The sequence below is a fragment of the Brachyistius frenatus genome, unplaced genomic scaffold (genome assembly GCF_029030835.1).
Source record: "Brachyistius frenatus isolate BFR_SWC_R1_liver_20210118 unplaced genomic scaffold, ASM2903083v1 Contig_1, whole genome shotgun sequence".
Classification (NCBI taxonomy): domain Eukaryota; kingdom Metazoa; phylum Chordata; class Actinopteri; family Embiotocidae; genus Brachyistius; species Brachyistius frenatus.
In genome coordinates this window covers 1,713,616-1,741,154 of record NW_027210600.1, presented here as the reverse complement: position 1 = coordinate 1,741,154, position 27,539 = coordinate 1,713,616, and the positions used below count along the sequence as shown (strand labels likewise).

At 44.8% G+C, this 27,539-nt stretch overlaps 1 protein-coding gene and 1 non-coding gene across 2 annotated transcripts in view; both read right to left on the bottom strand.

The window, feature by feature from the left end:
- Positions 1–1,820: 1,820 nt before the first annotated feature.
- LOC138617545 (eukaryotic translation initiation factor 4 gamma 1) overlaps positions 1,821–27,539 on the bottom strand; it is a 30,699-nt gene continuing 4,980 nt past the window's right edge. The window contains 25 exon segments of the mRNA XM_069692666.1: positions 1,821–2,389; positions 2,573–2,713; positions 2,891–2,972; positions 3,280–3,414; positions 4,126–4,224; positions 4,968–5,049; positions 5,163–5,288; positions 5,599–5,771; positions 6,059–6,186; positions 6,764–7,005; positions 7,107–7,221; positions 7,544–7,655; positions 7,750–8,040; positions 9,538–9,642; positions 9,796–10,032; positions 10,271–10,417; positions 11,226–11,639; positions 11,731–11,862; positions 12,118–12,251; positions 13,886–14,087; positions 14,325–14,413; positions 14,570–15,640; positions 16,705–16,795; positions 17,275–17,367; positions 21,931–22,070. Of these exon segments, the coding sequence (XP_069548767.1) occupies positions 2,202–2,389; positions 2,573–2,713; positions 2,891–2,972; positions 3,280–3,414; positions 4,126–4,224; positions 4,968–5,049; positions 5,163–5,288; positions 5,599–5,771; positions 6,059–6,186; positions 6,764–7,005; positions 7,107–7,221; positions 7,544–7,655; positions 7,750–8,040; positions 9,538–9,642; positions 9,796–10,032; positions 10,271–10,417; positions 11,226–11,639; positions 11,731–11,862; positions 12,118–12,251; positions 13,886–14,087; positions 14,325–14,413; positions 14,570–15,640; positions 16,705–16,795; positions 17,275–17,367; positions 21,931–22,070 (4,769 nt within the window). The 3' untranslated portion in view covers positions 1,821–2,201.
- LOC138616860 (small nucleolar RNA SNORD66) lies at positions 10,496–10,570 on the bottom strand. The gene has a single exon (XR_011310624.1). It is a non-coding gene; the product is annotated as a small nucleolar RNA SNORD66 (small nucleolar RNA).

Genomic DNA, 27,539 nt, shown 5'->3' with positions numbered 1-27,539 from the left:
TTGTTGTTATTGGGTCTCTTGCGTGGGCTTTAGAGAAGATTGGATTTTAAACATTTTTTTAAGTGCTTTAAAAATGTGAAATTTCAAGCAGATCAAGCCGACGGTGAACATTTGATTTCTTGAGGAAAATCGTATAAGAAGCAGGACTATAACCTTTGAGCATAACCATGACGTACTTTTAATGCACAGCAGTAACAAAACAAAAACACTCCACGATGGGAGAAGTTGCTTCCAAAAAGCGGAGCGACTTCAGACGTGTGGGAGAGCTTCGTTACAAACGAACCATCGAATATTCGGTAAAAACTGAAATATTATGGAGGTAAACGTTCACGCAGACAAAAAAAAAAAAAAAAAAACAAAACAACATTTATTTGTTTGCAATTTTATGTCGGTGAAATGAATATTTAAACTTTTTTTTGTATTTTTTGTATTTTGTCGTATCATCAAAAATATCTCTCACAATAATACTCTTCTTCTGCCTATCGCCGTCGCCCTTCGCTTCGTCTCCGTCGGGTGTTCTTTGCTTGTGACGTCGGACCATTCGAACTTCAAACACAGACACCGTCAAGTCTCCCGTGCAGCATGAAAACGAGCCGTTCCAGTATTAAGAAACCGCAGCCCATTCTGAATAACAGAAACTAAACGCCGCAGCCGTCAGCAACCGTGAACAGTGGAGGAGTTTCCCCTCTGCGAGGAGGAACAAGAGGGGGACATGAGGAAAGCCGGCCTCGCTGCTGCATCACAAAAGCACGGGACGGGCGTTCTGCTTTTATTTGCAACGATCTTTATTATCTCTTCCAGTCTTGGATGTGAAAAGAGGCATTAATTTTCTTTAATTAAATATCTGGTTGTTTTTTTTAATAAAGTAAAGCAAAAAAGTATTTACACATTTTTCAATTAAAGTGTAATCAATGACTTGGGTTGGATAATTACAAGCACCTTCTGCCAGCTGAGGAGAGGAAAAATATAAATACAGGGAAAAACTGCCACTTTGTTTCAGAGGAGGGGAGCGTTTACATTAGCGTCTCTTTGAAAAAACAAAACAAAAAAAACTATCCGTCAGATAGATATTTACAGAACTCTCCTAAAATGCAATTCCACTCATGGAAGCAAAAAAAAAAAAAAAAAAAAAAAAAGGCCTTAGGATTCGTACTGTTAAACTTGTATTTTAAAGTCCTTTCTCTTTAAAGTAGATTTTTGTATGTTACTTTATTCAAGGTTTCAATAGTCCTATTTTATATTTTTAAAATCCATCAACAGGCTTCGGAGGACGGTGCTGCCGTGAAGCCCTCGCACTCCCAATCTCAGTCCACGGTTTGTTTTCTTTGAAGCGCCGGAAAACGAGTGAAACCGCCACATGGGAGGGGAGGGTGGGGGAGGGCGAGGGCGAGGGCCGGGCCGGGCCGGGGCGCCAGAGATGCATCGTCACCCCCCCGCCAGCAGCAAAATGGTCAGTGTTCATCTCCTCAGCGAGTCCACAACCGTTAACTTTTAACTCCTGTCTGAAATGTCTGTTAGACGGCTCTCTCGTCACTTATCCTTGTAGTTTTCTTTTTTTTTTCCTTTCTTTTTTTTTTTTTTTTTGTATAAAACACACTCCAACCATCCGACGCTGGAAAAAAAAGAAATAGAAAGCTCGTCGTCTACATAAAGCGCGTCATGTAGATCGAACCGCCGACATGTGGTGTGACAGTGAATTCATCAAAAATATAGATGTGAACAGCCTCTTAAAGTTAATCTTTAAATCTGTCATTAAGCAAAATGTCTTGAATAGTGTTGCCGTGGCGAGGAAAAGCCATTCGAGAACAACCTCCAAAAAAAAAAAAGTTCTGAAAGAAGCGGCGTTACAGCTTCTCCCCTGCCAGGAACGCTTCTCAGCATTCTCTCATATCTACTCTCTCCATTTAATCCTGTATCTTTATTTATTTCAAAAAAAGACATTCGGTTGCGCAGGGAAAAACAAGAAACCCAAAACAAGCACCAAAAAAAAAAAAAAAAAAAAAATAATGATCGAACTTTCGATCCATAATACAATCTCTCCCAGTTGAAGAATTTTTTTTCTAGATTTTTTTTTTCTGTTTATGCAGAAGGATTTTGCTGATTCAGACTCGTCTGAATCCTCGACAGAACATTCACTCGTCCCCCCCCCCCCCCCCGAGGATCCGTCCTGCGCTCCCCCCCGGTTCTCCCGGCGGGCCCCCCTAACTGTTGTCGGACTCGTCCTCGTCCTCGGCCTCGCGGAGCCACGTGAAGAAGGCGGTGACCGACTTGAGGGCCACGCCTTTGCCCTGCTGCTCGGCGGGGTCTTTGCTCGACTCCCACTTGTAGAAGGCCTCCTCTTTGATCACGTCCTCGTCGTACAGCGTGTCGAAGAACATCCGCAGCAGATCTGACGGGGGGGGGGGGAGGACAGGAAATGTTCCGATACATTTTCTAATTAGAAGCCAATTTCACCGCAAAGTGGGGGAAAGAAAAACAATCTCTCTATTTTTGCGGTAGCGCAGAAAGCGGCAACAAAATACCAAGCATGCGGCGTGGGAAAGGACAAGGTGAGCTTGAATGAGCCACTTACTGGCCGGCTGCTCCATCTCCACCATCAGAGCCTGCACGGCGTAGAGGGCCTGCAGCTCCTTCTGCTCGTCCTTCAGGTACTTGTGCAGCAGCTCGGCCCTCTGCTTCATCTGATCGCCGTCCACCTTGAACGGGTTCTCACCTGCAGCGGGACAGTTTCTCATGTTAGCTGCAGTGGTCGCTTTCACCCGGACTCCATCCTCTGCCTCACTGGCACACGTTCGTTCCTTCAGCACCAACAACATCGTTACAGTGATCGGTGAAATCTCATCCACTTCTAGTAGTCTGTAATGAGCGCCGTGTGTGCAGATGGACTCACAGATGATGGCTACTTGGCAGATGCAGGTCATCAGCGCTCTGACAAACATGTTGGAGGAGGTCTGCTGCTCGTCCAGGTTGGCCTGCGGAGACAAGACATGTCCGCTCACACGTGTGCAGAAAAATGGAAGACTTGACTTAGCAACATTAAGGGTCAAATTGTCCTTTCGTGAGTCCTAACATAAAAATATATATATATGTTGCAGACTCCACTGGTAAAACGAGTTGTATTTGACGGCAGATTTGGTCTCGTGTTTGGAACCCTGAAACTGTTCTGTGTTGACCCCATTAAAAGTGCGATTTCAACTCGTGTCGACACAGATATCCGTACGGGCCTCATTTTAAGCCGTCGGTGGAACAGAGAGATGAAGATGAGGTCGGACCACAAACCTCGACCCAGTCGAAGATCCTCTGGTTGTCGGCCTTGTCGTGGATCAGCCGCTCCAGCTGTTTGCTGAGCTCGGCCGAGCCCAGCTCCTTCTTCCTGCTGTCCTCCGACTCGTCGCCCAGCGTGAACTCCACATCCTGCGGACGGAGAGGAGCAGCAGGCTCAGCGGTCACGGCTTCAAAACACTTTTTCACAACAAACACAATATCCATTTTCCAGAAGCAAGAACTTAATACATTCGCATCTTTTACATTTTTTTAGCAAAGATTCTCAGAAGAATTTCAACTGAAGTGGAAAGTCAATGAGTCTGGCAAACATTTGAAGCTCAAAGACCTCGACTGTGAAACGTTCTTCCTTTTTCTTGTGTCACGTTATAACGAATTAAATATAAGTGAAGTTTTAGATTGTTCACCAGAAAAAAAAAAATCCAGACATCTCACATTAACTTGAGCCCTGAAGTTGTGATGGGTATTTTTTTATTTTTTATTTAACAGTTTTACAGTGTTAACTGCAGCTCCAGTAATAATAATAATGAGTAATAATAATTAATCATCAATCTGGACCTGGAAAAGCAGCAGAAAAAAGAAGGATGGATTAGACAATTAAAAATACAAGTAATTTAGGTGAATTTTATAAAAGGTCAGAGATCTCGAAAAAAGTTTCTCTGAGGATTTGTTTTGTTTTTTCTGACAGAACAGAGACTTTAGACCCGACTTGAGCTTTAACTTCCAGTTATTTTTGTTATTAATTTGAGGACTCCGACAAATAAAAAGTCGGACGTCTAACAAATGTCATCCCTTGTTGACATTTGGATGAATGTTTTGGATGAATGCACTGTGACCGCTCACGTTTTCTGTCACAAACTTGTTGACGTCGACGTCCTCAGGCAGGAAGTCTTTCCACCGGAGGCCTTCCTCCCTCCACATCGTTCCCACCTTTTTATGGCTCTGAAGGAGGACAGATACAGATGGTTGGACAGTGATGGACAAACACACGTCACTGATTTACATTCTTCTGGTGTTCAACTTGCCGTTAACACATCCGGAGCTCAACAGTGACTTTTTATATCAAACTGCTGAATGAAAATAATTCGATTAAAGCAATATTACACTGGAGGTTGTTCTTTAACGTCACTGTTGGCAGGACAGTGATGAGGTCAGTCAGTAGACTCTTATGTAATGTATGCAATGTTTACTACTCCAGCAAGTAGTCCGACCGTTAGCAACGACCCTAGCAACAGAGACAAGATCTAGTCCGTTTTATTGCTTTCTAGACATCGTTTCTCAAACTGAATAACCACAGCACGTAGAAACACTAAACTGCTGAGCTCGCTCAATCTTGTAAATAAGATATCCACTGAAAACAGATATCCATGGACTCATGTATTTTAACAAATTTTGCACCGTGTCGTGTGTTAAAACATAACCGGTCAAACTAGTATTGAATAGACCTATAACAAGTAAAAACAACATTTTATTGCATATTATAATGTATATTCCCATTGAGGAGGCGGAGTGATATTTCTCGTGATGAGCAGGGTGTGATGTCACGCTGATTTGAGCACGTTCCAGATGTACAGTTGACCAATCAGATCTCCGGGTCGGAACCACTTGTTGTATAATTAAACATGTTAAACACCCTGTACACACAGTGTAGTGGATAATGGACGATCACAGTGATGAGCTCTTACCATTCCTTTGCAGAGTAAAGTGAGGATGTGGACCAGCAGGAGTCCGGCTTTGCCCAGAGGGATCAAAGGCTTCGAGATCTCTCTGCAGATCAAATTAAAAACCAAGTTAGCTTCACAGCTGCAGTTTTTATTTTCCTTCACCTTTTTCAGGAAAAAAAAAAAAAAAAAAAAAAGGTCGCGAGTGGTGAAACTAACCCGAACAGCTCTCCCATGGGGATGCCTCCCTCATGCAGCATGGGAGTGATCAGCTCAGCCAGGTAGAGCCACATGTGTGGGATGTCTATCGCCATGTCTTCGGCCACCTCCAGGATCTCCTGAAGCCTGAACACGCACACGTCGAAAGGTTAAAGAACAAATGTTGAACAGGACGCAACAGATGGAAGGATTAATTAACATGGCACCGCATTGACACAAAACATATGGAAACCGACTCTTTCTTGGCTGATTTGAGCGGTTTCAAGAATTCTTAATTTCTCCAACTGCTTCAAAAATATTAACTTTCAGAGATTAATTCATGAACTGAAGTCAAGATTTTCCCTGCGGGCCTCCGTTCATCTTGAATCCTGCTGTTCCAAACCTTATCGGAGACTCTGCACTAACGGATCGCTCCGAAAAGTTTGCTCAAACTGACCCTTTGTAGTAGTGCTGCGTGGGGAGGAGGCCGTTCTTGATGAGCTGGTGCAGCAGCAGGCCCATGTGCTCCCTGGCGATGGTGCTGCGCTCCAGCGTCGACTCCAGCCCGTTTCGGACAAACACGAACAGCAGCTCAGTGCTGTTCATCTCCTGCACGCACTGCACAGCCTCCTGTTGGGACAGAGAGGGACAGAGAGGGACGGGTGAGACGGGCGTTACTCATACGGCATCTCCAGTTCTCTCCTGGCTGTCAGTGTGTGCTCAAACACTTCTGTAACGCCACTCGGTATTACACGGGTTCAGGCGTCATGCAATTAGAAACACTGCAGACGTCAAGACGAGAGAAATGAAGTTAAATACAAATCGGAAGGCAAAAGGCTGTTTTTGGTTCCTTGTAGTTCTGTCTAAGTGCAGTAAATGTTTCCGTGCTGTTTTAGTAGCAGAGTGTCGCGGCGGACCTTCATGTCGTTGATGTGGAGGTACTCCTCAATGATTGCTGTGGACTTCTTCTCCAACTCCTCCTCGGTCAAGGCAGGCTTGGTGGGGGTCGGGGGAGGTGGAGGGGTGGCAGCTTTCTCCCGCTTCACTGCTCACACACAAAACAAATAAATAAATATAATAAAACACCAATGTGTCACAGTACAAATACAGTTCCCGGCTGTCAAAATGTCACAGTTCAAAGGACGGAGGGAAAAACGGTTCTTTCCAGCGGCTAAACTGTTTTCTCTTTCTTTTACTTTTAGTAATTCGTGGAAAACACCTGCAGGAGTATTTAAAGTTTCATAAACTTAATGATGACTTGTATTTTTGCCACCGACCGTTCATATCGGCATAACTGGCTCGTGAAACTCTCTTTTTCGTTAACTGTGCAGCCAGTGGTCTTTCCCTATTAAGTAAAGAAGTGGTATTGGAAATGTCATTTGTCCGAAAAATATGAGTTTGGGGCCACAGAATAAACTACAGACATGCTGCGCTTGCATGCGAGCTGATGAGAGTCTGTGATGTATCCGTGTTTATACTGATGGCTTGTCGACCACAGAGCGACTGTTAACCTCAAAATCTCACGTTTCCTGCTTCTGGTCCCTTCGAGTATAATGGTTTTTAAATTTGCGTTATTACGTATCATATTTCCATCTATACAACAGCCACGTCCCGCCGCCCACCGTTCTCTTTGCTCCTGGCTCGTTCTCTGCTGCCTCGGTCTCGGTCGTCCGTCATGCTCGCCACTCGGCGGACGGGATCGGCCGACCCGCGCTGCTCTCTCTCCCGGCTGCGCTCCTCGTTCTCCCGGCTGAAGCTGCGTTTGGTGACCTGCAGGCGGTTTCGATCGCGATCTTCCCGCCGCTCGAAGCGGTCGCCGCCGCCGCGGTCGAAGCGGTCGCCGCGTTCTCGACTCGAGCTGTTCCTGTGGAGCGAACGGAGAGTCAGGGAAACGACAGGGAGAGGGACGAGTGCGAAGTCTGTGCAGAGACGCACTACATTTGTTGGTGAAAATGTGCCGCTCACCTCTGAGGAACTCTTCTGTCCGAGTCCAGGGAGGAGCCTGTGGAGGACGACGGCTGCTGCAAGGCGGAGAACCTGTTCAGAGTGCTGGTGGCCGGACGGCTGCCCGACTCCGAGCCTGGACATGAAGATACACACAAAACAAGTTGACTTTCAGCGTTGAGTTTCTCCACTCGGCGCATATTTGTTGAATAATTTGAACGTGTAATATTTCAATATCTGTTTATTCCTGTTAAGTGTGTCTTGGTTGCGTGGGTGAGTGTCGGTGGGCCATCGGCTCATTTGAAGCAGAAATAGTAGATTTCGTTCTAAAATTTTCCCTTTCACCCGTCTCGGGACTGCAAGTGGAAATTAAATCCGGTCCTCTTTCTGAGATTAATGGTCCTTGTTTGAAATAAATCTAATAAACTAAACCAATCCCATCAGGTGGGAAAACCTACCAGCATCTGCAGGTTTGGCAGTGGTGCCACCGCTGCTGCCCTTTCCCCAGCTGCCCCATGTGCCTTTGCCTCCTGGGGCAAGCAACTGATTGTTGAAGTCAAGAACAGGAGTCTGAAAAGAGGGGAGAGTTTGTTAAGAACAAACTACCGACTGAAACTTCCAACTGGTTGTTGATTAAAATATGTTTGTGCGCGGTCTTGCCTACCTTTGTGATTTTGCTAAGGCGAGAGGTGTCGATAGGTCGGTTCTTGGAGATGGGCACCGTGTTCCAGCCCTCGTCCTGGGGAGGAGCGCCGCGGCCCTGTGTGTGAGGGCCCCCGCGACCTCCGGGGCCTCCCCCACCCATCCTGCCTCCTTGGCCTCCGCCGGATTCCTTCTTGGAGATGAGGGCTTGCTGAACCTTCATGTGCTCCCTGTGTTCCTCCAGCTCGGCATCTTTGTGGATCTGGTCGATGGTCTTGGGCCCCTGGGTGCCTCGCCGGGGCACCCAGTTGTTCTGGGGAGGAGGGAATACAGGACAGCAGTGAGTGACGACAAAACAATGCAAGGACCGGGAGTTTCCAATATTGAAATACGCACAATGAAAGTGTTGTTCATTATCACCGATTCCTACCACAAAGGAAGTAACAGTTCACACTGACATAACTGTAATACAGTATTTGTCATTTCAACTGACCTGCAGTACGATAAGTACAGTGTTCACTGGAGGCTTTGCTGAGGGAGGAAAATAACTAAGAATACAGTTTGTGTTTCACAGCTAAATTGGGCCTGTGTGCTGACTTGGAGCAGCTGATTTTGGCTTGTAAAATCGTTTGTAACATTGTGCGGGCGGGACTGGATGCCAAACTACAGGATTGCAGCACTCCTTCAGAAAAGTGAGCTTCAACACCAGCGGACTGAATTACAGAAAGAAAAAAAAAAACCTGCCAAACACATACGATGACACAACACAGTCCTTTTGAAGGATTACTGGAGGATGAATTAACATGGGGATGGAGTTGTTGGTGTTGTCTCGGCCTATGGCACCGAGCAGCTCTGTGTTTGGGAGCTGCCCCGCATTACAGAGTTGAGGAAGCCGCTTCTTTCTTTCTTCCATTCATGAGACTCACACAGTGGAAATCTCTCTGTGATGGGAGCAGACGGCCAGAGCCGAGAGGAACAGATATGTTTTTACACAGAGCCGGCTTAGTGTTGACGTAGTCTTCAACACAGTCACAAAAAACACCACAAATGTGACGAAATCAATCGCAAAACGCACGACAGTGTTGCAAGAGATGACAAATAATACACTAAACATGCAGTAACAAGAAAATGATTGAACCCATTGGGGACAACTGATCCTGAATAGTAAGCGGAGATCAGCAAAGTGATATTTAGTCACTGTATTAGTAATATGGTGCATTGCCTTGTCAGACAACTAGTATGGGCTATACACATTGACTGTATATAAAAGTGGACGGAGCTTCTGGCTCTGAAAAACGAGGCCGACGCCTTAAGATGTAATACCACCAGAGGTCGGCTCCAAAACCCCTCCAGCTCTGTAGACTCCCATTCAACTGGGCTCAGAAAATTCTAAGTCAATCAAATTTCTCCACGAAGTTATCTCGGTTTTGCTAAAGTCGCTCCTTTTTTATTACTTTTGTGGCGGTGAAAATAATTCCCCCCATCTGGTCCAAATATGGTCACTTCCTGCTCCAAACCGCTCTAAACTAGCAACATGCCGCCGGCCAAAATCCAAACTCGAGGCTTCCTGGCGGCCGTTCACAAACTAACAGGTGACGCCGCTGCTGGTTGCACAGTATGGTTTGCTGATAACAACAAGATGAGCCTGGCAGCGACGCTTTTATCTGCTCAAAAACGCTTTCTTCTGAGTTATAAAGGGGAAAAAAAGCTTGATTATTTTTAGACTGTGTAAGCTCGTGGTATACAGTGTGTGTGTGTGTGTGTGTGTGTGTGTGTGTGTGTGTGTGTGTGTGTGTGTATCATGAATTACCCATCGAAGGTCCAGCACATCCTGCAACATGAAGCGGATCCTGGAGGTCGTCTTCTTCTCCTTTATTATTTTCTCCATCTGATTGAAGTACTGGTCCATTCGAGGCTGAGGACGGACACAACTGCTCGATGAGTGAACTGTTCAGTCACTCAACTTTCAATATCAAATCAAAACTCTGTCGAAAAAGACATTTATCAGCGTGTATATCTGAACACACACACGTATGTCACGCGCCACAACTGTGAGCATGTTGTGTACCTTGGCCTTCTCGAAGTCCAGGTCCTTGCCGATGGTGGACAACAGTCTACACAGGCACTCCAGCGACTCGTCGTCGTGGTTTTTGAGCAGCTTTACGATGCAGTCGTGCATGATGACCTCGGTGAGCATTTTCAGCTTGAAGAGCTCGCCGATGAACTTGATGTTGCCCAGCGAGCGCCTCCTGGCCTTGTCTTTACTGTCTTGTAGCTCCTCACGGAGGCGCTGCTTCTCCTCCTCCTGCCGGGGGAAACAAAAAACAAGAGAGGAAAGAGAAAAGGAAACAGCAGAGGAGGGATGGTTAGCTGGTTCCGAAAACATTTTAGACGTTTAACGTAAAGCACAATCTGGAACATAAATATGATGTTCTTCAATAAAACCATCCTACTACATCCAAGTTTAACAATCAACATGATTTCCTTTCTGCACAAATGAAGAGCCCAGCCTATATTTCATATTTCATGATTCGGCACTCTACCCCTGCTGCAGCTTCCAGCTCCTTCTGCTTCTTCTCAAAGATCACGTCATCGTCCTTATCCTTCTCAAACTCCTTCTGGCATCGGTTTAGTAGCAGCTTTCGGAAATTCACAGTGCCGGCCGGCTTCTCTGTGGTTTGGACTTTAAGCTGAAAAGAGCAGAGAGAGTGGGCATCAGAAACGAGCGGGAAGAAGACGGGCTGGAGGCTTACGTGGTGTTAAAGTGGCTCCTCGGTTCCTCAATCCCATCACGACAATCAGTGGCCCAGATACGTGCTACTAATGTAAAGTCATAACAGGAGCGTAGCAGAGACTTGTTAACGAGCACTACAATGATAAGCACTGCTGCAAAAACATAGTTCTGTTCACTACCCACAGGAACAAGACAAAAAACAAGTTGTTTCTTCCGAAGTGTTTTGGGAAGTACCGATTTTTAAATGAATCAAAGAAATATTCATTAAAGCATCATTTTCCCTTTTTTCCCCCTTATTGATCCAACTTTGAGCTTAAAGCCTGTATTAAAAACATCTCATGATTATTGCAATCTTTCAGCAGCCTGCAGCTTTCCCATCATTCAGCCCGCGATGGAGGCAGCTGTCCGAAGTCATCAATCCAGTTTCTTATCAAACAACCAGCTTTTATTATCTTCTAGTAAAGGGACCCAGAGGTGATACGACTCGGCACACTAGTACTAATTATCGATCAGCCTCACAACGTTCAGCATTTCAGGTAATGTGGTCCTTTCACCCGTCATGTAGAAATCAAGACTGTAAAATTATTTACAGAATTTTCTCCTCATTATCATAAGATGATAGAAAAAATGATATGAAAAAAAACACGGTATCAAAGCAACATACTGTAGCACCAAGTTCTGAGCACACAAGTTAACATGGAAACAGCAAGTACATATTCAAGCTTATTAACCTATGTGTCCATGCTGGGTGTGGTGTCACTTACCCCCATAAGGCAGCGGCACATGTTGGCGTAGGCCACCGAAAAGTCTGGCTCGGAGATGGCCTTCTCGAAGGTGAGGTCTATGACTCCTTTCAACCTCTCTTCAGTGTCAATAGTCAGTTCCGTCACCTGTTTCATGAGCTGTTGAAACTTTTGAGGGGTGAGTTTGTTGAGGATGCTGCGGACCCGTTTGAACAGCTCCTGGGTCTTCATCTGCTCCGGCTCGCTCTCCTCGACCTCCTCCTCCGCCGCGCGGGTGCGAACAGCTTTCTTCCCCGCGGGCTTCCAAGCCTTCTCCGCCTTGTTCAGCTGCACGTCGTCACAGAGCGACATGCTGGTGATGATCTTCCTCGGCTCCTTCCTCTGCATCTGTTGGGAGCGACGCGGACCACCGACTCCGAGGCCCATTCCTGGAGGCTGGGAGCAAAGAGAGGGGAAGAGGGCAAAGACGTCGTTTTAATTCATGGACTGTTATCTTCTAGGTCACGTCAAGGAAATGTGAACTCACTGGTCCTCTGCCGCCTCCTCCTCCTCCCATGCCAGGTCTGCCGAGGTTGGCGAAGGAGGGTGTGAAGTCGGGACCGCAGTTCATCCCTGGAAGGCGACTGAGGTCAAGTTGACGCAGCGGGGTCTTATTAGCCTGAAGAGAGAGAAACCAGGGTTGGAACTTAATTACAATGCTCACTAAGATGTAATGCAGCCATCTTTTTATGTTTGTAGCACTTCAATTACAAACACGGATGATACGACACCCTTTACTTTGCACATATAACGTGTATTACAATTCAAACTACACCCAGACATGTTTTAAATGCTTTGAAACGAACAAAGAAAAATGAAAGACTATTTATTTGAGGAACAGAAATAATTCAGGGTTAAGGGGAAGTGTCCTCACCTTGTCCAGGACGACATCACTGATGGCTGGTAGACCTTCGGGCTTGTTCATGCTGGCTGAGATGAACTGGAAGCCCAGAAGAAACTCTCGGTCATATTGCTTCTTCTCTTCTGGGTTGATCGGCTTCCATTGTTCTGAAACGCAAAATACCCACAATGCTCTTCTATTAAAAGACATTTTAATTTTCATCATATTCACATTTAATAATTTCTTTTAATCTATTTGCTTTTCGATAATTTCCTTCACACTTTTCATCGTCCTTTTAGTTATTTTTACATACTTTTATTGCTCTTACCTATCATGTCATGTTTTATACTACCTTCAGTTTAATTGTAATTTTTATCTTTTAAATGCATTGGCCTAATTTGTATTCTCATTTTGAGTTTCTAGTTCTTATCTCACTGTTACCACTCTTATTGTCATGCTTTTATTTATCTCTTACATTTCTATTATCTCAATTGTCTTGCGTGCACTGATCTCAACATGTTTTTTTTTTTAAATAGTCTTATTTTCCTTTCAATTTCATGTTTTTAATTTGTTCTCACATTTATTGTAATTTTCTGGTAAACAACTGTCTGTTTTACTGTTGGCCTGTCAATCATCTGTGAAGCACTTTGAACTGCACCAAAATGTACGAAAAGATAAATAAAGTTGAATTGATTGATTGATTGACAACATGTTCAAGTTTTCCCTGAGAAGAAAATGGGAACATGTTAAAAATGTAATGCTGCCAACTCAGCAAAGATCTTGTCAGTTTGATACTGCAATACATATCATGTCCACAAGGGGGAAGATACAGGGTTCCCACTGGAAGTCAAATGTCCAATTCCCTGACTTTCACTGACTAAAAAGTTGAACTTCCATGACCTGTAATGAACCGAAAAACAGTCCACCTTTGTGCTGACCAGACAAAACCAAGCACATCGCTGCTCCACTGGGCTGCAGCCGAGCAGTGATGGACGCCTGGTTCACAGCTGGTGCTCCCGCCGGCTTCATAAGGGCGGCGTGTCTGCCTCTCTCCCGATAGATCAACTGTAGTTTTACAAACTTTACTTGCAGCTTTCCTGTCATCCTCTCTTAATATCTAATCTCTGAAGTCATTGTTCTGTAGCTGTTTATTTTCCTGCCTTCATTAGCAGCTACAGGAAAAAGCACATCTTGACTAAAGTGAGTGTTGATGAGCAGGAAGTTGATAAAAGTAATCAGGAAACACGTGAAATAACACGATATAGAGAAATACTTCATGAAAATGTTACATTTTGATGAATGGAAAATTGAATTTAGACATGGTACAAACTGAGTTTTATGATTTTCCATGATGTCGGGGGAAAAAAAGGTCAGATCCCCTGACTGTTCATGTCTTGAATAGACTTTTTATAATTCCATGATATTTCATGATTAGTGGAAACCCTGAAGACCGAACAGCAATGTTTGAATGAATTCATAAATTGTGTGACTACACATATCTTTTTCAAAAAGATCTGGTGAATTAATTTTTTTGCAGGACCCTTTCACGACTGTTCTGTTCAAGAGAAAAGCCACCAGAGAGCAAAGTGTCCCGCCGACATATTAGTATCGTTTTCCACTGAACACTCGTATCAACAGGAGCCCAATCAGGGCCAGAGCCACTCCCTCCGTTACAGGGAAGCAAACGTGACCGCAGTCTAGTGACACACTGCTAACTTGGAAATGCAAAGTGAGATAAAGTCATCGTTAAAGTGAAGTGTCAGCACAGAGCACTGACTGGTATCAAGGTTCAGAGACCCACCCTCTTTGTATTGGTATTTCTTGTCGGTGGCCGTCGGCTCCGACGAATCTGGCTGAATGTTCTCAGCATCCAGCTTGTCCTCCTTGTCCTCCTTGTCCTCCCAGGTCAGGTCAGCCTCCTCTGGGGCGGGAGGAGCGGCAGCAGGGGGCTCTGGTGCGGGGGCCGGGGCCGGCTCTGGCTCGGGCGGGACCACTACCTGCTCCTTTGTCGGGAGAGTCAAGTATGGAATTTTAAAACGACTCACATTTACATTTAAATAAGAATCACCCCTGGAGGCTACAGCTCATCTTCCAGGAATGTGAAAGTTAACGGTTGATTTTAGGCTTAAACTGCTGCCTTTTGTGTGGAGTAACTGTAGTCGTTACAACAGGTGTAGAGTCGTTACAACAGGGAGGAACAGCGTGGAAATAAAAGAATTGATGCATTACTACACACACACCTCTGTAAAGGCATCAAGGAGGTCTCCCACTGCCTCTTTTTTGTTCAGATCCTTCATCTTCCTCTTCTTCTTTGGCACAGACACAGCAGCTACAGACAGGAAGACCAGATCAGTACAAACATAACGGACAGAAGAGTCCTGCTGCAGGAGAATATTTTGTATGGATGACGGAGATCGTCATATTTACAGAGAGCACAAACACATACTACAGAAATTAAATACACAAATATTGGGAAGAGACTGACCTTGCATAGTAGTTTCTACGAGGGCAGGGGTGATGGTTTGAGGAGGAGGGGTGTCCTCTCTCTCCTCTGCTGCGGGATGCGGGGGAGAGGGCACCATTTCTGGGGCGCCGTCCGCTACGGTGACCGTCTCTGCGGGAGATGGCGTCTCCTCCTCGTTGGCGTTGGACTGGAGCGCCGGAGTTTCTTCCTTCAGCTCCAGGGCAACTGTAGGGACCGTTTTTTGCGCCTCAGGCTCGGGAGACGCCGCCCGAACGACCGGTTCAGGGGGACCCTCCTGATCGGCGGGTGCAGGTGTGGCCTGGACGAGCGGTGGAGGCACTGCCTGGGTGACGGCTGTGGAGGTCTGTACGACGGGCTGCTGTACAACGGGCTGCTGTACGACGGGCTGCTGTACGACGGGCTGCTGTACGACCGGCTGCTGTGGGACGTCTGGCTCGGCTATGGGGCTGTCGTCACACTCGGCTGCTCTGATGGCAGAAGTCTCGGCTTCTTGAGGCAGAGGCAGGCCGTTAGGGAGGCAGAGTTCCTCGGGCTGTGCAATGGGAGACTCCAGAGGGGCCTCCAGGTGGCTGGGTGGTATAGTGACCGACGGCCTTTCTGGCTCCACCTCTGCCACACCGTTAGTGGTGGAGGGGGGAGCGAGGGGAGTGTCCGAAGAGGGAGATACCTCCTCTGCTTTAGTCTCCACCTCTTTCACCAACTCCTCTTTTGCCTCTGTGGCTTTCTCGGTTTTGTTCTGTTCAGAGGAGGTGGGGACGGGGACGGGGACAGGGTCGGGGACAGGGTTGGGGTCGGGGAGGGGTGCGGGGTAGGCAGGGACCTCAGGTGCCGACTGGGGGGGCGGTGTGCGTTCCCTGGGAGGTGGGGGGGAATCCATCACGTCCGCAACCAGAGTGCTGGGTGCGAGTGTGGAATTGGAGTCGACAGGGGTGCTCTCAGCTTCTGATAGTAGAGGGGGGGGGGAGGCCTTAGTGTTTGTGTCAGAGGAGGAAGCCTCTGTGGGGATGGGCTCACACTTTGCAAGTTCAGGGGTCTTTGACAGAGGAGGAGGCGTAGGTTTCCCTCTGTCATCTACAGGGTCAAAAGTCAGAAAAGACAACATGTTACACAGTCCAGTTAAAGAACTCCATGTTTTTACAATTGACAACTTTCTGCACTTTTCTGGGAACTTCACACAGCGGTTTGTCAGGTGTGTACAGGCGACAGAGTAATAAGCTGCTTCTCTGGTATTTCTGTCAGTTTTCATGAGAACAACTAAGTGCAACAACATGAACGTAGGCGAGTGTGACTGAAAATATGCGCCGTTACTCCCATATTTCAATAGTTATCACCTCTACTGACAGCCGGTTTTTCACCTAACCACGTGTGGCTGTTCAGAGCAGCTACAAACACTTTTCCCTTTAAACACTGCATGTTGTACAGATCAGCTGCTTGTACATCTGCACTTCACAGCCACACAAACAAATCCTCTTTAGATCAGCTTTGAACACCGTGTCAGATCGGCCAAGAATGCTTAAAATGGCTGCCGCCAGCGATCTGCTCAAATCGGATCAATAATTTTCAAACGTTTATGACACGGAGCGTTAAAAACACAGTGGTCTGCATTTGAGAGCATTTTGGGTGGAATTCAAGGCAACACAAAACAACTATCCAGCAGAATCAGCTTTAACTTCCATCAACAAATTGGTGGCTGTTGCACTATATCTAAAAATAGTCCAGTCCCTCATCGTGAGACGCTGCAGCTGGACTTGTGGAGGACAGTGCTCATATTCACAAAGTCGGTTTGTTAAATTAATTAGGTTTGGTCTCCAATTACTGTACTTAAGTAAGCTAGTTTATGAAACATAAAGTCATGCACAACAACAAGGTCAATCCTCCCCGTCTCCATTTCTCAGGAAACATTATTCTAAACAGTGAATTGATCTTAAAAGGAAACATTTCACTTTTCAAGCAGTAACATAAAACGTTTCAAGGAATTTAAGACCTAATTAAATCAAAATGAAAGCTAATGGATAACAAAAAACACATATTGTTAAATAAAATACATGATAAATGATACATGGTGTAATATGGGGGATAATTTCATTCATATCTTTGTGAGGCTGTGTTGGGAGCTCTGTGTATGTGGCACTCACCTGGTCTGACCAGTGCTGGTGTAGCAGCAGCTGGGATGCTCTCACCGTTAGCCTGGACCACAGGCGTACTTTCTGATCCCGATATGGCTGTCTGTACGGAGACATGCACACAAAAACAGAGGCGTGACTTTCGCGGCGAGGACGACACAAATGTTTCCGTTTGTCAAGGGAAAAATGTTTTCATGTTAGGTCCTAGTCGGCGATAAGAGCCACATGTCAGCAGTCAAAGAGGAGTTTAATTTTGACAGGTTGGAGTGTAACACGAACACGGGCATTAATATGGATAACATATGGACAAGTTACCCCTTGTTTTACATGTAGATGTAAATGTACCTAATAAAAATACCTAAGCTGACATTTACACAGTAGAAACTAGAAGAAACACAGAATTTATATTTCCTAAGAAACATACAGACTATACATTTATTAAAAGAAACATACAGACTATATTTATTATAAGACACTTACAGACTATATTTATTATAAGACTGAATTAAATGAGTTTCTAAAACTGACATGTGCCAGTGTTACAAAAGTAGGTTTAGTGCAGAAGGCGGTTCGGTGGCTCACCTGTGGGGGGGTTGGGGTGGAGCCACTGCGGCCCCCTGACATAATCTCCTCTGTTATGTCTCTACCGCCCTGGTTAGGGTCTCTTATTCTGATCTATGGAGGAAAAGAAGCAGATGAGCTGTTGGTACAAGGTAGAACAACAGGGAAGTGCAGAGAAATACACTTGCGAAATAAAATCTGCCTCAAATAAAGAGAGACTATCGAAAGGGTGAGGACAGCAACATGTATGAGAAGAGTTGCCTTACAGTGGTGCAACGTCTACAGTCGTCCCCCCCCCCCCTTCTGTTGCCTCGCTGTCGCTATGACTCTCTAGCTGCCTCTATTCAATCAGAGCTACATTTCTCACAGTCTGAACACTGAGGCACAAAAATCCAAACAACAACCGCCATGCAAATTCCTCTGCTGCGCAACTGAATGTGCTTTGGCCTCTGAGTCACCAGAAAAGCCATCTGACTGAGCGGCAATCAAATGAACCAACTTCAGGCGAAAATTGTCAAATTCCACTGCTGCTTTAGGCTGTTCTGAGTCTCATGAAGGCAAAGCACCACCAGGTCAGACAAAAGAAGGCGTGTGTGTGTGTGTACACACACACACACACACAACACTTGGGCAGAAGGGGGAAAAAGTGAGTGAAAAGTCTGATCACCAACTCTCAAGGAGTGCCCATACGCTGCAAACCTGCTGCAAACCCGTGTTTTGTATTCTGCGGTCCACTTCTCTCAGTCCAACTCGAAGTATTTACTCTGGGAAGTCAGATCAGTCATGACAGTGGTATGAACCAGAAGGCAGCTAACTACAGTGACACACACACACACACTCACTGGACAATTAACCTAAAAAGTTCCAAGTGACCTGCTAGAACACTTTTGCAATCTGGCCTACTTTTAACTTCAAATGAAACAATATTTGCTCAATGCTACTGACCTTTACCTGATTCAGTTTGTCTGCTACTCCTCTCTGGGAGCACTACAAACCCTGGTGGGCCTCTCTCATCCTGGGGCTGGAGTAGCTGCTCCAGCTGGCTTATGGCTGGACTTTAAACCCCGGGTGGATACACAGAGCAGTTTCGCCTCAGCTTAACTCGCACAGCACACATCCAGGCTGAGACAGCAGAGCTACACGCTGGCAGAACAGGAGTGAGCAGGGCTGGGCCTAAATGGCAGGCTAGCTAGCAACTTGACTCACTCTCTGCCTCTTTCATATGCTGAACAGAAGGGGGGGGGGGCGGGAGGAGGAAAGGATAAAGCGACTGGCCTTGTAAAGCTATGGTATTGGAATGCGCACCCCCACCCACAGAAACTAACAGACAGTTAAAGGGGCCGGAGAGTGAAGGAGGGGCATGTTAGGGGGAATGGGAGGGTTTCCAGGGAAAAAAAAAAGAAGTTATCATTATCAAATGAGCTGCAGCTAGCACAAGAAACTCCCCCTTTCCTCATTCTCTCTGTTCTGTTAGCAGCACACTCAGGCTCAAGTCCCTCCTCTAGTTTTTTGGGGGGATTTTTTTTTTTTTTTTTTTTGTCAGGCTGATGTCTCCTGAGAGCAGAGGAAACCAGCACAGGAAGAGGAGGGGGGACAGCACAGCAGCCGAGGAAGGCTGCCTGGTTAGTCCTTCCGGCTCACAAAGGGGAGGAGACCGGTGGCCACGTGGAGCTGAGCTATGTGCTGACATGTCCTTCACTCCCTCCTCCCCTTTGGGTTTTCTCTTTGACACATAGCGAAAGGGAGAGTGAAGTAGGGAAAAAAGGCAACTTTCAAAGTTACAGCTTTTGCAAGTCACCCTGCTGGGTGGATGGTTGCAGTTACATAGGACAGCAACAGGTGAAAAAGCACTTCAACTTTTAAAACCCACAATGTTCAGACCTGTCTGAGGCTTTATGTAGTTGCATATAAGTCAGAAAGACAGTGTACTGTTGGGCAGCCAAATAGCATGATGGATTCACAACACAGTGACTGTAAATAGTCACTTTATAAGAAACCAGATCTCTACCTGCTCTCTCAAAGTGACTCACTCCCCCAAAAAAACTAAAATGCAAAGCCTGTGGTGTGTAAGTAAGCACAAACACAACTCATAAAAGCAGATTTTGTGGTGCAGGTTTCTCCAAAGACTCCTCGTCTTGTGAGTTTGCGATGTCGGCTTCAGATTTAGTGCGGATGTGACACAGACAGTATAGCAAGCAGTGGCTTATATTTTTCACTCGGCGCTTGCAGAAGTCTCCAGTGTAAAAACTATGATTACATGAGAGGCACAAACTGGGGCTTCATTTCACAGAGAGCTACCACATACCAGGCGAGGGCCATCTTAGAGAGCAGAGGAAACACTAGACATACTGTAGAAGCAGGGAATATGTCGAACAGCAGCTTAGTTGTGCAGCACAAGGAGTTAAGTTCAAGCTCATCGCTGTCTGCTTCAATCAGCAAAATCATCTCAATGTCCAGACTCAAGAATCTTCTTCAGAGAGATTAAAACACACCAAGCTGGGTTTAATAATCTCACCACCATCAGGTCATTAGATCACTAGGAGAGAAATAATACTAATACTTCTATATTACTGTCAGGGAGATGTTGATTCCTGCACTGAAAGGGTCAATGCAGCACATTCGTTTTCCACATTCCTCACCTCCACCACAGACCTTCCTTCATGCACTGACTTAAAATGTCAAGTTTGCGAAGTATATTCTTCAGTCCCTCCAGGATTCCAGGGCACTATCTTGTGATGCTGCGATTAGGAACGCTTGGTTTGGCAGCGTCTTTTCCAAAACAATTCTGATGCCATTTGTGAAATTTTATGTAATTTTTGTTGTTGTGGAATTGCAGTGATTAACAAAAATTGCAATTTGAGGGAAAACATTTTTTTTAGACCGCTACCTCAAAGAAAGAATCACACATAATCACTTCCCTTGATGATAAACATGGTGCACATCCTAAAAGCTGGAAATGTTTTTGTATTTGCTGAGCTTACAGAGCTTTGGAGCTCAAAGTTACAAAAGAGATCCTGACTCATAAAAGCTTCATAAATCAGACAGGCTGTGGCTGTTATGTACAACACAAAGGCTGCATCTTCTGGAAAAAGAACTGCTTTAAATGCTTTTTGAATAATAATAATAATAATAATAATTCAACACATACTGTATGCACAAAAACAAGTGCAAAATGGAACTGGAAGTCTGTATAAAACTCATGTAATTGAGCACATTATGTGATGATTAGACTGACGGAGGAAAGTGCAGCGATCTGTGGCTGATTCTCATGATAACACTACATTTCCCATCAACCCTGTCACTGACTGTAATGAGGAGTTATTTTTGTTGATAAAGCAACGTCTGTTCGGAAAGCCTTACTTAGTTCTTTAATACCTTCAGCACAGCTTCGACTGAGCACTTTTACTGCCAAGAAATGGCGGGAATTTTGCGAAACTGAAAGCCCCTCCAAACATTGTAGAGGTTGGTCGAATTTGCTTTAATTACTGCGATCACGAGATTTGAATTCCCTGGAGGGACTGACTGATTTTGTAACTGGATTAAAAAGCTGCAGTATTACTTTACAGTGGGATCAATTTTAATAGAGTTTTTAAACCAACTCGACTGTCTTTGGCTCATGTTTAAGACTGATCCTTGAATGCCCTCTCATAATGCATTTTACCCCGTTTATAAGGATTTAAAAGGTTAAAAAGAGTGTTTCAATGACACCACTGTACTCACAATGGACAGTAAAAAAAAAAAAAAACATCTTCTACCCTGTTTAATTCTTCCATTTACATGACCCTCAATGCAACTTAAGCACTGAAAGTTTGGTCAGAGATGGATGAGCTAGCAGCTCCTAATGTATCTTCAAACCTCAGTCCTTAACAGAGAAGTAAGCTCACGTCTTTCCAACTCAACATTCCCAGAACTTCTAACAGTCCTCAGAAACACTTAAAGCTTCGCACTACTTTTTTTCCACATATATGCAGTTGAACTCCTGAAGACCTGTGAAGACACTTGTCCACGTGAAACACAGGTGGAGTTCCCCTTGGATAACTAAACACATTGTTTCCTGCAGGAATTCAGCAAGCAAAGAGAAAGTCTTAATCTAGGGGGGGGAGGGATATAGTTTTTAATCAGTGCAGAACATATTAGTAATCTTCTTAAGCACTGAATCAATCAGCAAGAGAAGTTTACATCTCCAAGCTTTTAAAATGCCAATAAATTTACTTTCAGCGTTTCTCACCCAATTTTTTTGTACATTTGTAAGTACACCCTGCGGATACATTTTACACTGCATGTTGTCATGTGTGTCACTTTCCACGCAGTTATGCACTCAAAATATGACATGTAGTTACACAACCACCGAGTTTCTGGAGTTTTTCACAAGTAAAAAATGTATTCAGATGGAATTAATATAAAACACACTGATAAAACATATTTTCCAAACAGGGCTGATGACAAAATGTTTCCATTTTAGGTGACCTGTTCCTTTAAAACTGCGGTACCGTCCTATGAACTATTTCAAACAAGTTGAACGATGTGAAAGGCCTATTCTCGGTTTACGAGCACATTATTCTGCTCATGAATTGTTACTTATTAGTTGAATTACTTGTAATTGTGAGGACAACAGATCCAGCCACAATGAGCAGTTGAATGTGAAACGTGTTTTGTGTGGAGGAATGCTGACTGTACCTGTTTGCGTTCCCGTTTAGTGGGGATGTGTTGGGGAGGCTGAGGTGGTGGCTGCTGTTGTTGAGGGGCAGGGTTCATAATGACGGGTGCCGCCTGCACCGAAGGGGTGAACTGAGGCTGTGCAGGGTAGTAGGCCCCTGCTGTGGATCAGACAGAAAGAAGAATGTAAACCAACACATACTGATTTAATCCTGCGGTACAGAACACATCAGCCTCACGTACACGCACGTTCGCTAAAGACGGTGCCGAGCCCGCGCTTACACAATAACATTAGTGTCCATATCACTAATGTCCTGACTAAAGTCCTGTGAGGCTACCTCGAGGCAGTTCGGAAAGCTGCATGTAAAATGTGACGGTTGAAGTTGTCCATGATTTGCAGTTCAGCAGCTGCAGTTTTATGGTCACTGCGAAGTTATAATGTCGTCACATTGAGGTAATTACACTTTTATAAGGACTCAAGTCTTTTCACTGGCAAATGAGGATGTGCTTCACTTTAGGAACACATCAGCTGATAAAACACAATTCAACCGAAACAGAAATGATTAGGTTTGGGTGTTCGAGTCCGGTCGATATTTCTGTGAACATCAGAAAAGAGAGAACTTAGAAATGTTGAATCTCTTTCACAGCTGTTATTTACGATCCTTATCAAACTTTTTTGTCCACTGCATGAAGTTATTGTTAATGTGAATAAGAATACTGAATTAATGCAATGTTGAAGACATAAACGAAAAACAGTTTCGGCCAGTACTGCACATCAAAATGATCAATATTGTATGTTGTTTTTTTGACTTCCCAACTTCAGTCATCTGCCCCACCAATCCAGTATCAGCTTCCAGTTTAAACCATGATAAGGTCATTTAGACCAACTCTGCAATAATATTACTGAACAATATTCTAACAGTTAGGATTAAAAACTTTAGCACAAACCATGACGGTATGTTGTTGAATTGTATTTGCAACTCACAGATCGTTAGACTGTTTCAGCACTTGACATTATCCGCTATTTATCTACTAAATCAAATATGAATTTTGCTCCACTGAGTAAATCTGACCAAATGTGAAGGGTTTCCACCAAAAAACTAAAACACAATTCATCTGCACACTAATGTCCCAATTAACAAACGAACCCTAAAAAACATTAGAGAAAAGAGGGAAACACTGGTGTTCGTTTCTTTCAGCCCAATGTGGCATAAACAAATGACCTCTTTTATACAACAAACAGAGCAGATATTCAACATAATATTACACATGACAAAGACAATCATCAATTATTCACATTTCAGGACTTAGAAACGGTGAAAAGACTTTTTTCCTTTTAAACGAAGAACACAAACAAAACAAATTGTCGTAATCAAACTGTCTGCCAGCAGATTCCTGATAGTTGACTGATTTATTAATTTCCTTCTCATTTCAAGTCTATTCTTGTCTCACCAATGACTACATGCAGAATAAGAGGTTAATAATCAAGTACCAGGTAACTGTCATTGATCATTTTCAATGTATACCACAAAATACCACAGTTGCTGCATTTCCATCAGTTTATTTTTTACTGCTACTAAGAAATATTGATACTTTCAACTATTAAGATATTCCAGTCCATAATAGAAACTATATTTATATATAAAAAAAATATATCATTACTTCAGTCTGCATCTCACCATTTCTGATTGTCTTTCCCTGATTTTAATCTGAGTTACCCACATCGGACACGGCACCTGGAGGGAGCTTGCAGGTAGGCCGTCAGACAATGACACAGCAGTCCGGCTCGCTACACGAGTGGGCCAGATCTCTTAAGGCCATAGATTTCATAATGTTTTTCAAAAAAGTTGCTGCCAATGTGACACAAAAAGATCAAACTAACTCTTTTAGCCCAACCGCTCAATGTCAACAAGACACCCGACCATTGAGTGATTTTACCTGGCCTTGGGACTGGCCTCCTCTACAGTTGCAGCTCACTTTCACAGAACTGGGGTAAAAAAAAAAATTAAAAAAAATAAAAAAGAGATGAGAGGGAAAAAAAAAAAAAAAAAAAAGACTGAAGAGGCCTCTCTTTGAGCAAAGGGGCAGCTCGCTCCTGCTCTGCCTCTCTCCCCTCCTGCATGCATTTCAATCTAAGTCACATTACTGAGTCAACATTGTTGACCAGGAGCAGCCCGGCCTAAATATAGTCAAAAAATCCAAGCCTGCTGGGGGAAGAGTGAGCGCCAGAGCAAAAGGGAGGGAAGACAGAGTCAGAAGGACAGAGCCGGGAGACATTCTTGAAACCAGAAAGCCAGGAGGAGGAAGGAGATGTTTTGTAGACAGATCCCTGACACCGTAAATAGGAAAATAGGAGACTTGAGATATGACTCACGAAGCAAAGTGAGAGGGGGAGGGGGGGGGCTGCAAAGAGACACACCTCTAGAAGACACCTACCCTCCGAGTCCTGCTGCTCTTGAGACCCACGGTTCCCCATGTTGAATGACCGCTGAGTGCAAAACCTGAAAAATGGAGAGGGGGTTTCTCTTCAAACCCCCTCTCTGACTGGTTCCTGTCTTCTCTACAGGTGCCCTCTCAGAATGACTTCTTTTAATGCTCGGCCCTCCCTCTTCCAGCATGTCTCCGTTTCGCTCCTCCCTTTGACCTTCCTGATTCCTCCCTCCTTTTCCCCTCCTCTAGAGAGCAATAGCAGGCAAACTAAACCTTTCCGTTGTGCCACTCTGCACGGCTCTTGTTAGACCTAGACAGGTTATCTGATCTGTGTAGGTGAAGACATCAGAGCCCAATACAAAGGGGGAGGGGGGGTGGGGTGGCCCCTGTGTGTATGTATGCGGTGGGAGTTCTCCTAGTGGGCAGGAGTGTTAAAAATAGTCACTACACTGTGTATGAGTGTTTTTACCTGAGCTAGAAAAGGACTCAGAGACACTGCACCACTTACAGCACAGGAGAGGAGGAAGGGAGGGGTGTGTGTGTGTGTGTGTGTGTGTGTGTGTGTGTGTGTGGGGGGGGGGGGGGGTAATGGTATTCTGAGGTTGTTACTATGCAGTTACCAGAACTTCTGGACACAGTGAGTCCTGAAGAGAATATTTGCCTTGCGCCGTCAACACGCCCTCCCAAAGCAAACAGTGGTCCGGCTCCCGGCAGAGTGGGAGAGCCGCCTTATTGTCACTCGACCAGTTGTTTAAGGTCATGTGCCATCTGACATGGTGACATGCTATGTGACTCTCAGACATACGGGTGAAGTAGCATAAACTGCAACACGGCTCACTGCATGAAGTGGACAACAAACGGCGACAAATATGTCCCACCGATAAACAAACGAAGTGACACATACTCTTTACAGAGCCAGCGATGTCCCCCTTTAGGGTTCAACTTATAATTGTACAACAGTGTTCCGATAATAAATTAAATGTATCGCAAGAACAGATTTGAAACCAAGTGGTTCTGTTTTATCCAGAGTTTAGAGTTGTTAAGGACTGTTTAAGCAAATAAGAATAATGCTTCTCAAACTCAGGTCAGCACGGACCTCTGAAGAGTGTGATGGGACAATAGACAACAAAAGAATATTAAGTCCAGTAGAAGAGGTGTGATCAAAAAGTTCAGAAACGGTTCCCTTTGGCTTACGATCGCAGCGCAGCAACGTGCCCGGAGCAGGAGGAAGCTACAACTTATATTAGAACTCTGATCAACTTCAGCACTTGAGTGATCATGTTTTTGTGACCTCTGCCATGTGCACATTCGCAATTTCATACAGTAAACTGGAGAAGAAAGCGTGCACCAGAGAGGAGTGGAACTCAAGCAGTGGAACCAGAGAGGAGTGGAACCCAAGCAGTGGAACCAGAGAGGAGTGGAACCCAAGCAGTGGAACCAGAGCTGTGACATCGCTGTTATGAAGCCTCGAGTTCTGAACTGTTTGGAGCCGGTCGTGTCCATATTTGGCCGAACTGGAGGGATGTGACTGATCTGATTGGGAGACTGGCAATAATACGTCCCACCCACCGATAGCCGTACCCGACTGCACCACAGGCGTGTCAATCTGTCAAATCAGACACGCCCCCAAAAACATTGCTTTTTTTTTTTAAGACTTATTATCTAATTAATGACGGATTATTTTCAGATAGACCCCCAGAAAACGAATAAAAAGGAGCGACTTTAACAAAACATAGATAACTCGTGGAGAAATTTTATTGACTGAGAATTTCACGAGACCAGTTGAATGAGCGTCTACGGAGCTTCATGGAGTCGAGCTCTAGCGGCACTCGGTGGTATTACAGCTCAAGGCACTTCCGCATCGGCCTCATTTTTCAGAGCCGGAAGCCGGAAACTACGAGCACTTTTATAAACAGTCTACGAGTGATATTTAGAAAACGGGGGTGGCGTGGGCCTCAACTTAAAAGAGACTTGACGTTTGACATTTCTGACGAAAGTGCCTGCTGGAGGAAAAATGCTCATATGATTGTAATTGGAAAAGTTGTGTAACAGATGCACTTCGTCATGAAATGGGTGAAATCAAGTCAAACTCAGTCCAGACAGCAAAATTCACTGTCTTATGTCAACTTGGGCTAAAAAGATCCAGTTACACTTCCTCAAACTGCTTCTGAAACACACAGCAAATTTAAGATAACTGGCACCTTTTACAGACACACGCCTTCATATAATCCACCTGAGGACTGCAAATGATCTAAAAAACATTAGACAGAAGTTTAAATATGCCGGCATTTTAATTTGCACAACCTGAATTTATAATTACTAAAGATTCACCCAATTCTTTTGTGTGTAGTAAGTGACATTTTTGGAAAACATGCTTGCAGAGGTATATTGTACAGTGGGGTGTACAGAGCAGGACATTGTCTGATAGGAAGCATTGTGTTTTCACAGGTCTGCATTCAGGCCTGCATTCAACTGCTGATGAGCTACAGTTTAACAAAGACATCACATAGTTCAGATGCCTGCCGGTGGGGGGTCAGCAAGTTTGTTTCAGGACATGATCAGTTCTTGTGCTGCACTGACACACAGTCGCCTCTAGAGGGCGTCACAACACATGTGATCAGGCAGATGCAGTGGGTCTGGACTGTGCTTGGCAGGAGGTGGGAGGTAATGACAGCAGAGTTTGTTTGGAATTAATAAACAAGAAGAGAAAAAAAATAAGTTCCTGTGTTCGAACTGTGATGAGGACACTCTTTGAAATTAGGACAGAAACGCTCTTTCGTACTGTTGCATACAGAATAATAATCTGTACTGCTCAGTGCAGATGTAAAGCTGTGATGCTCCACTTTCACCAAACCTGCTTGGACCACGTCAGCAGCTTCTGACATTTTCCAGAATGCAGCCACACCCACTGCTGACAACACAACATGCCTTGTAGCTGCGTTTCATTATGATCATTATGGTCTATGTAGGCCGAGAGAAAGTCCTCTATGCTGATTCCTCGCTGGGTGATTACTGAATGTCACTGCACAACTGAGTTTGGCCATTGCAATTTGGATCTGGTTTTGGTTTGTAAAAACACCCACACACACACACACACCCACACCCACATCCACCCACACCCTCTCTCACTTCTGTAAAACAGAACATCTCTATGTGTATATAATTGGACACAGATTCTTAGCAGCCAGTGTAGGACATTT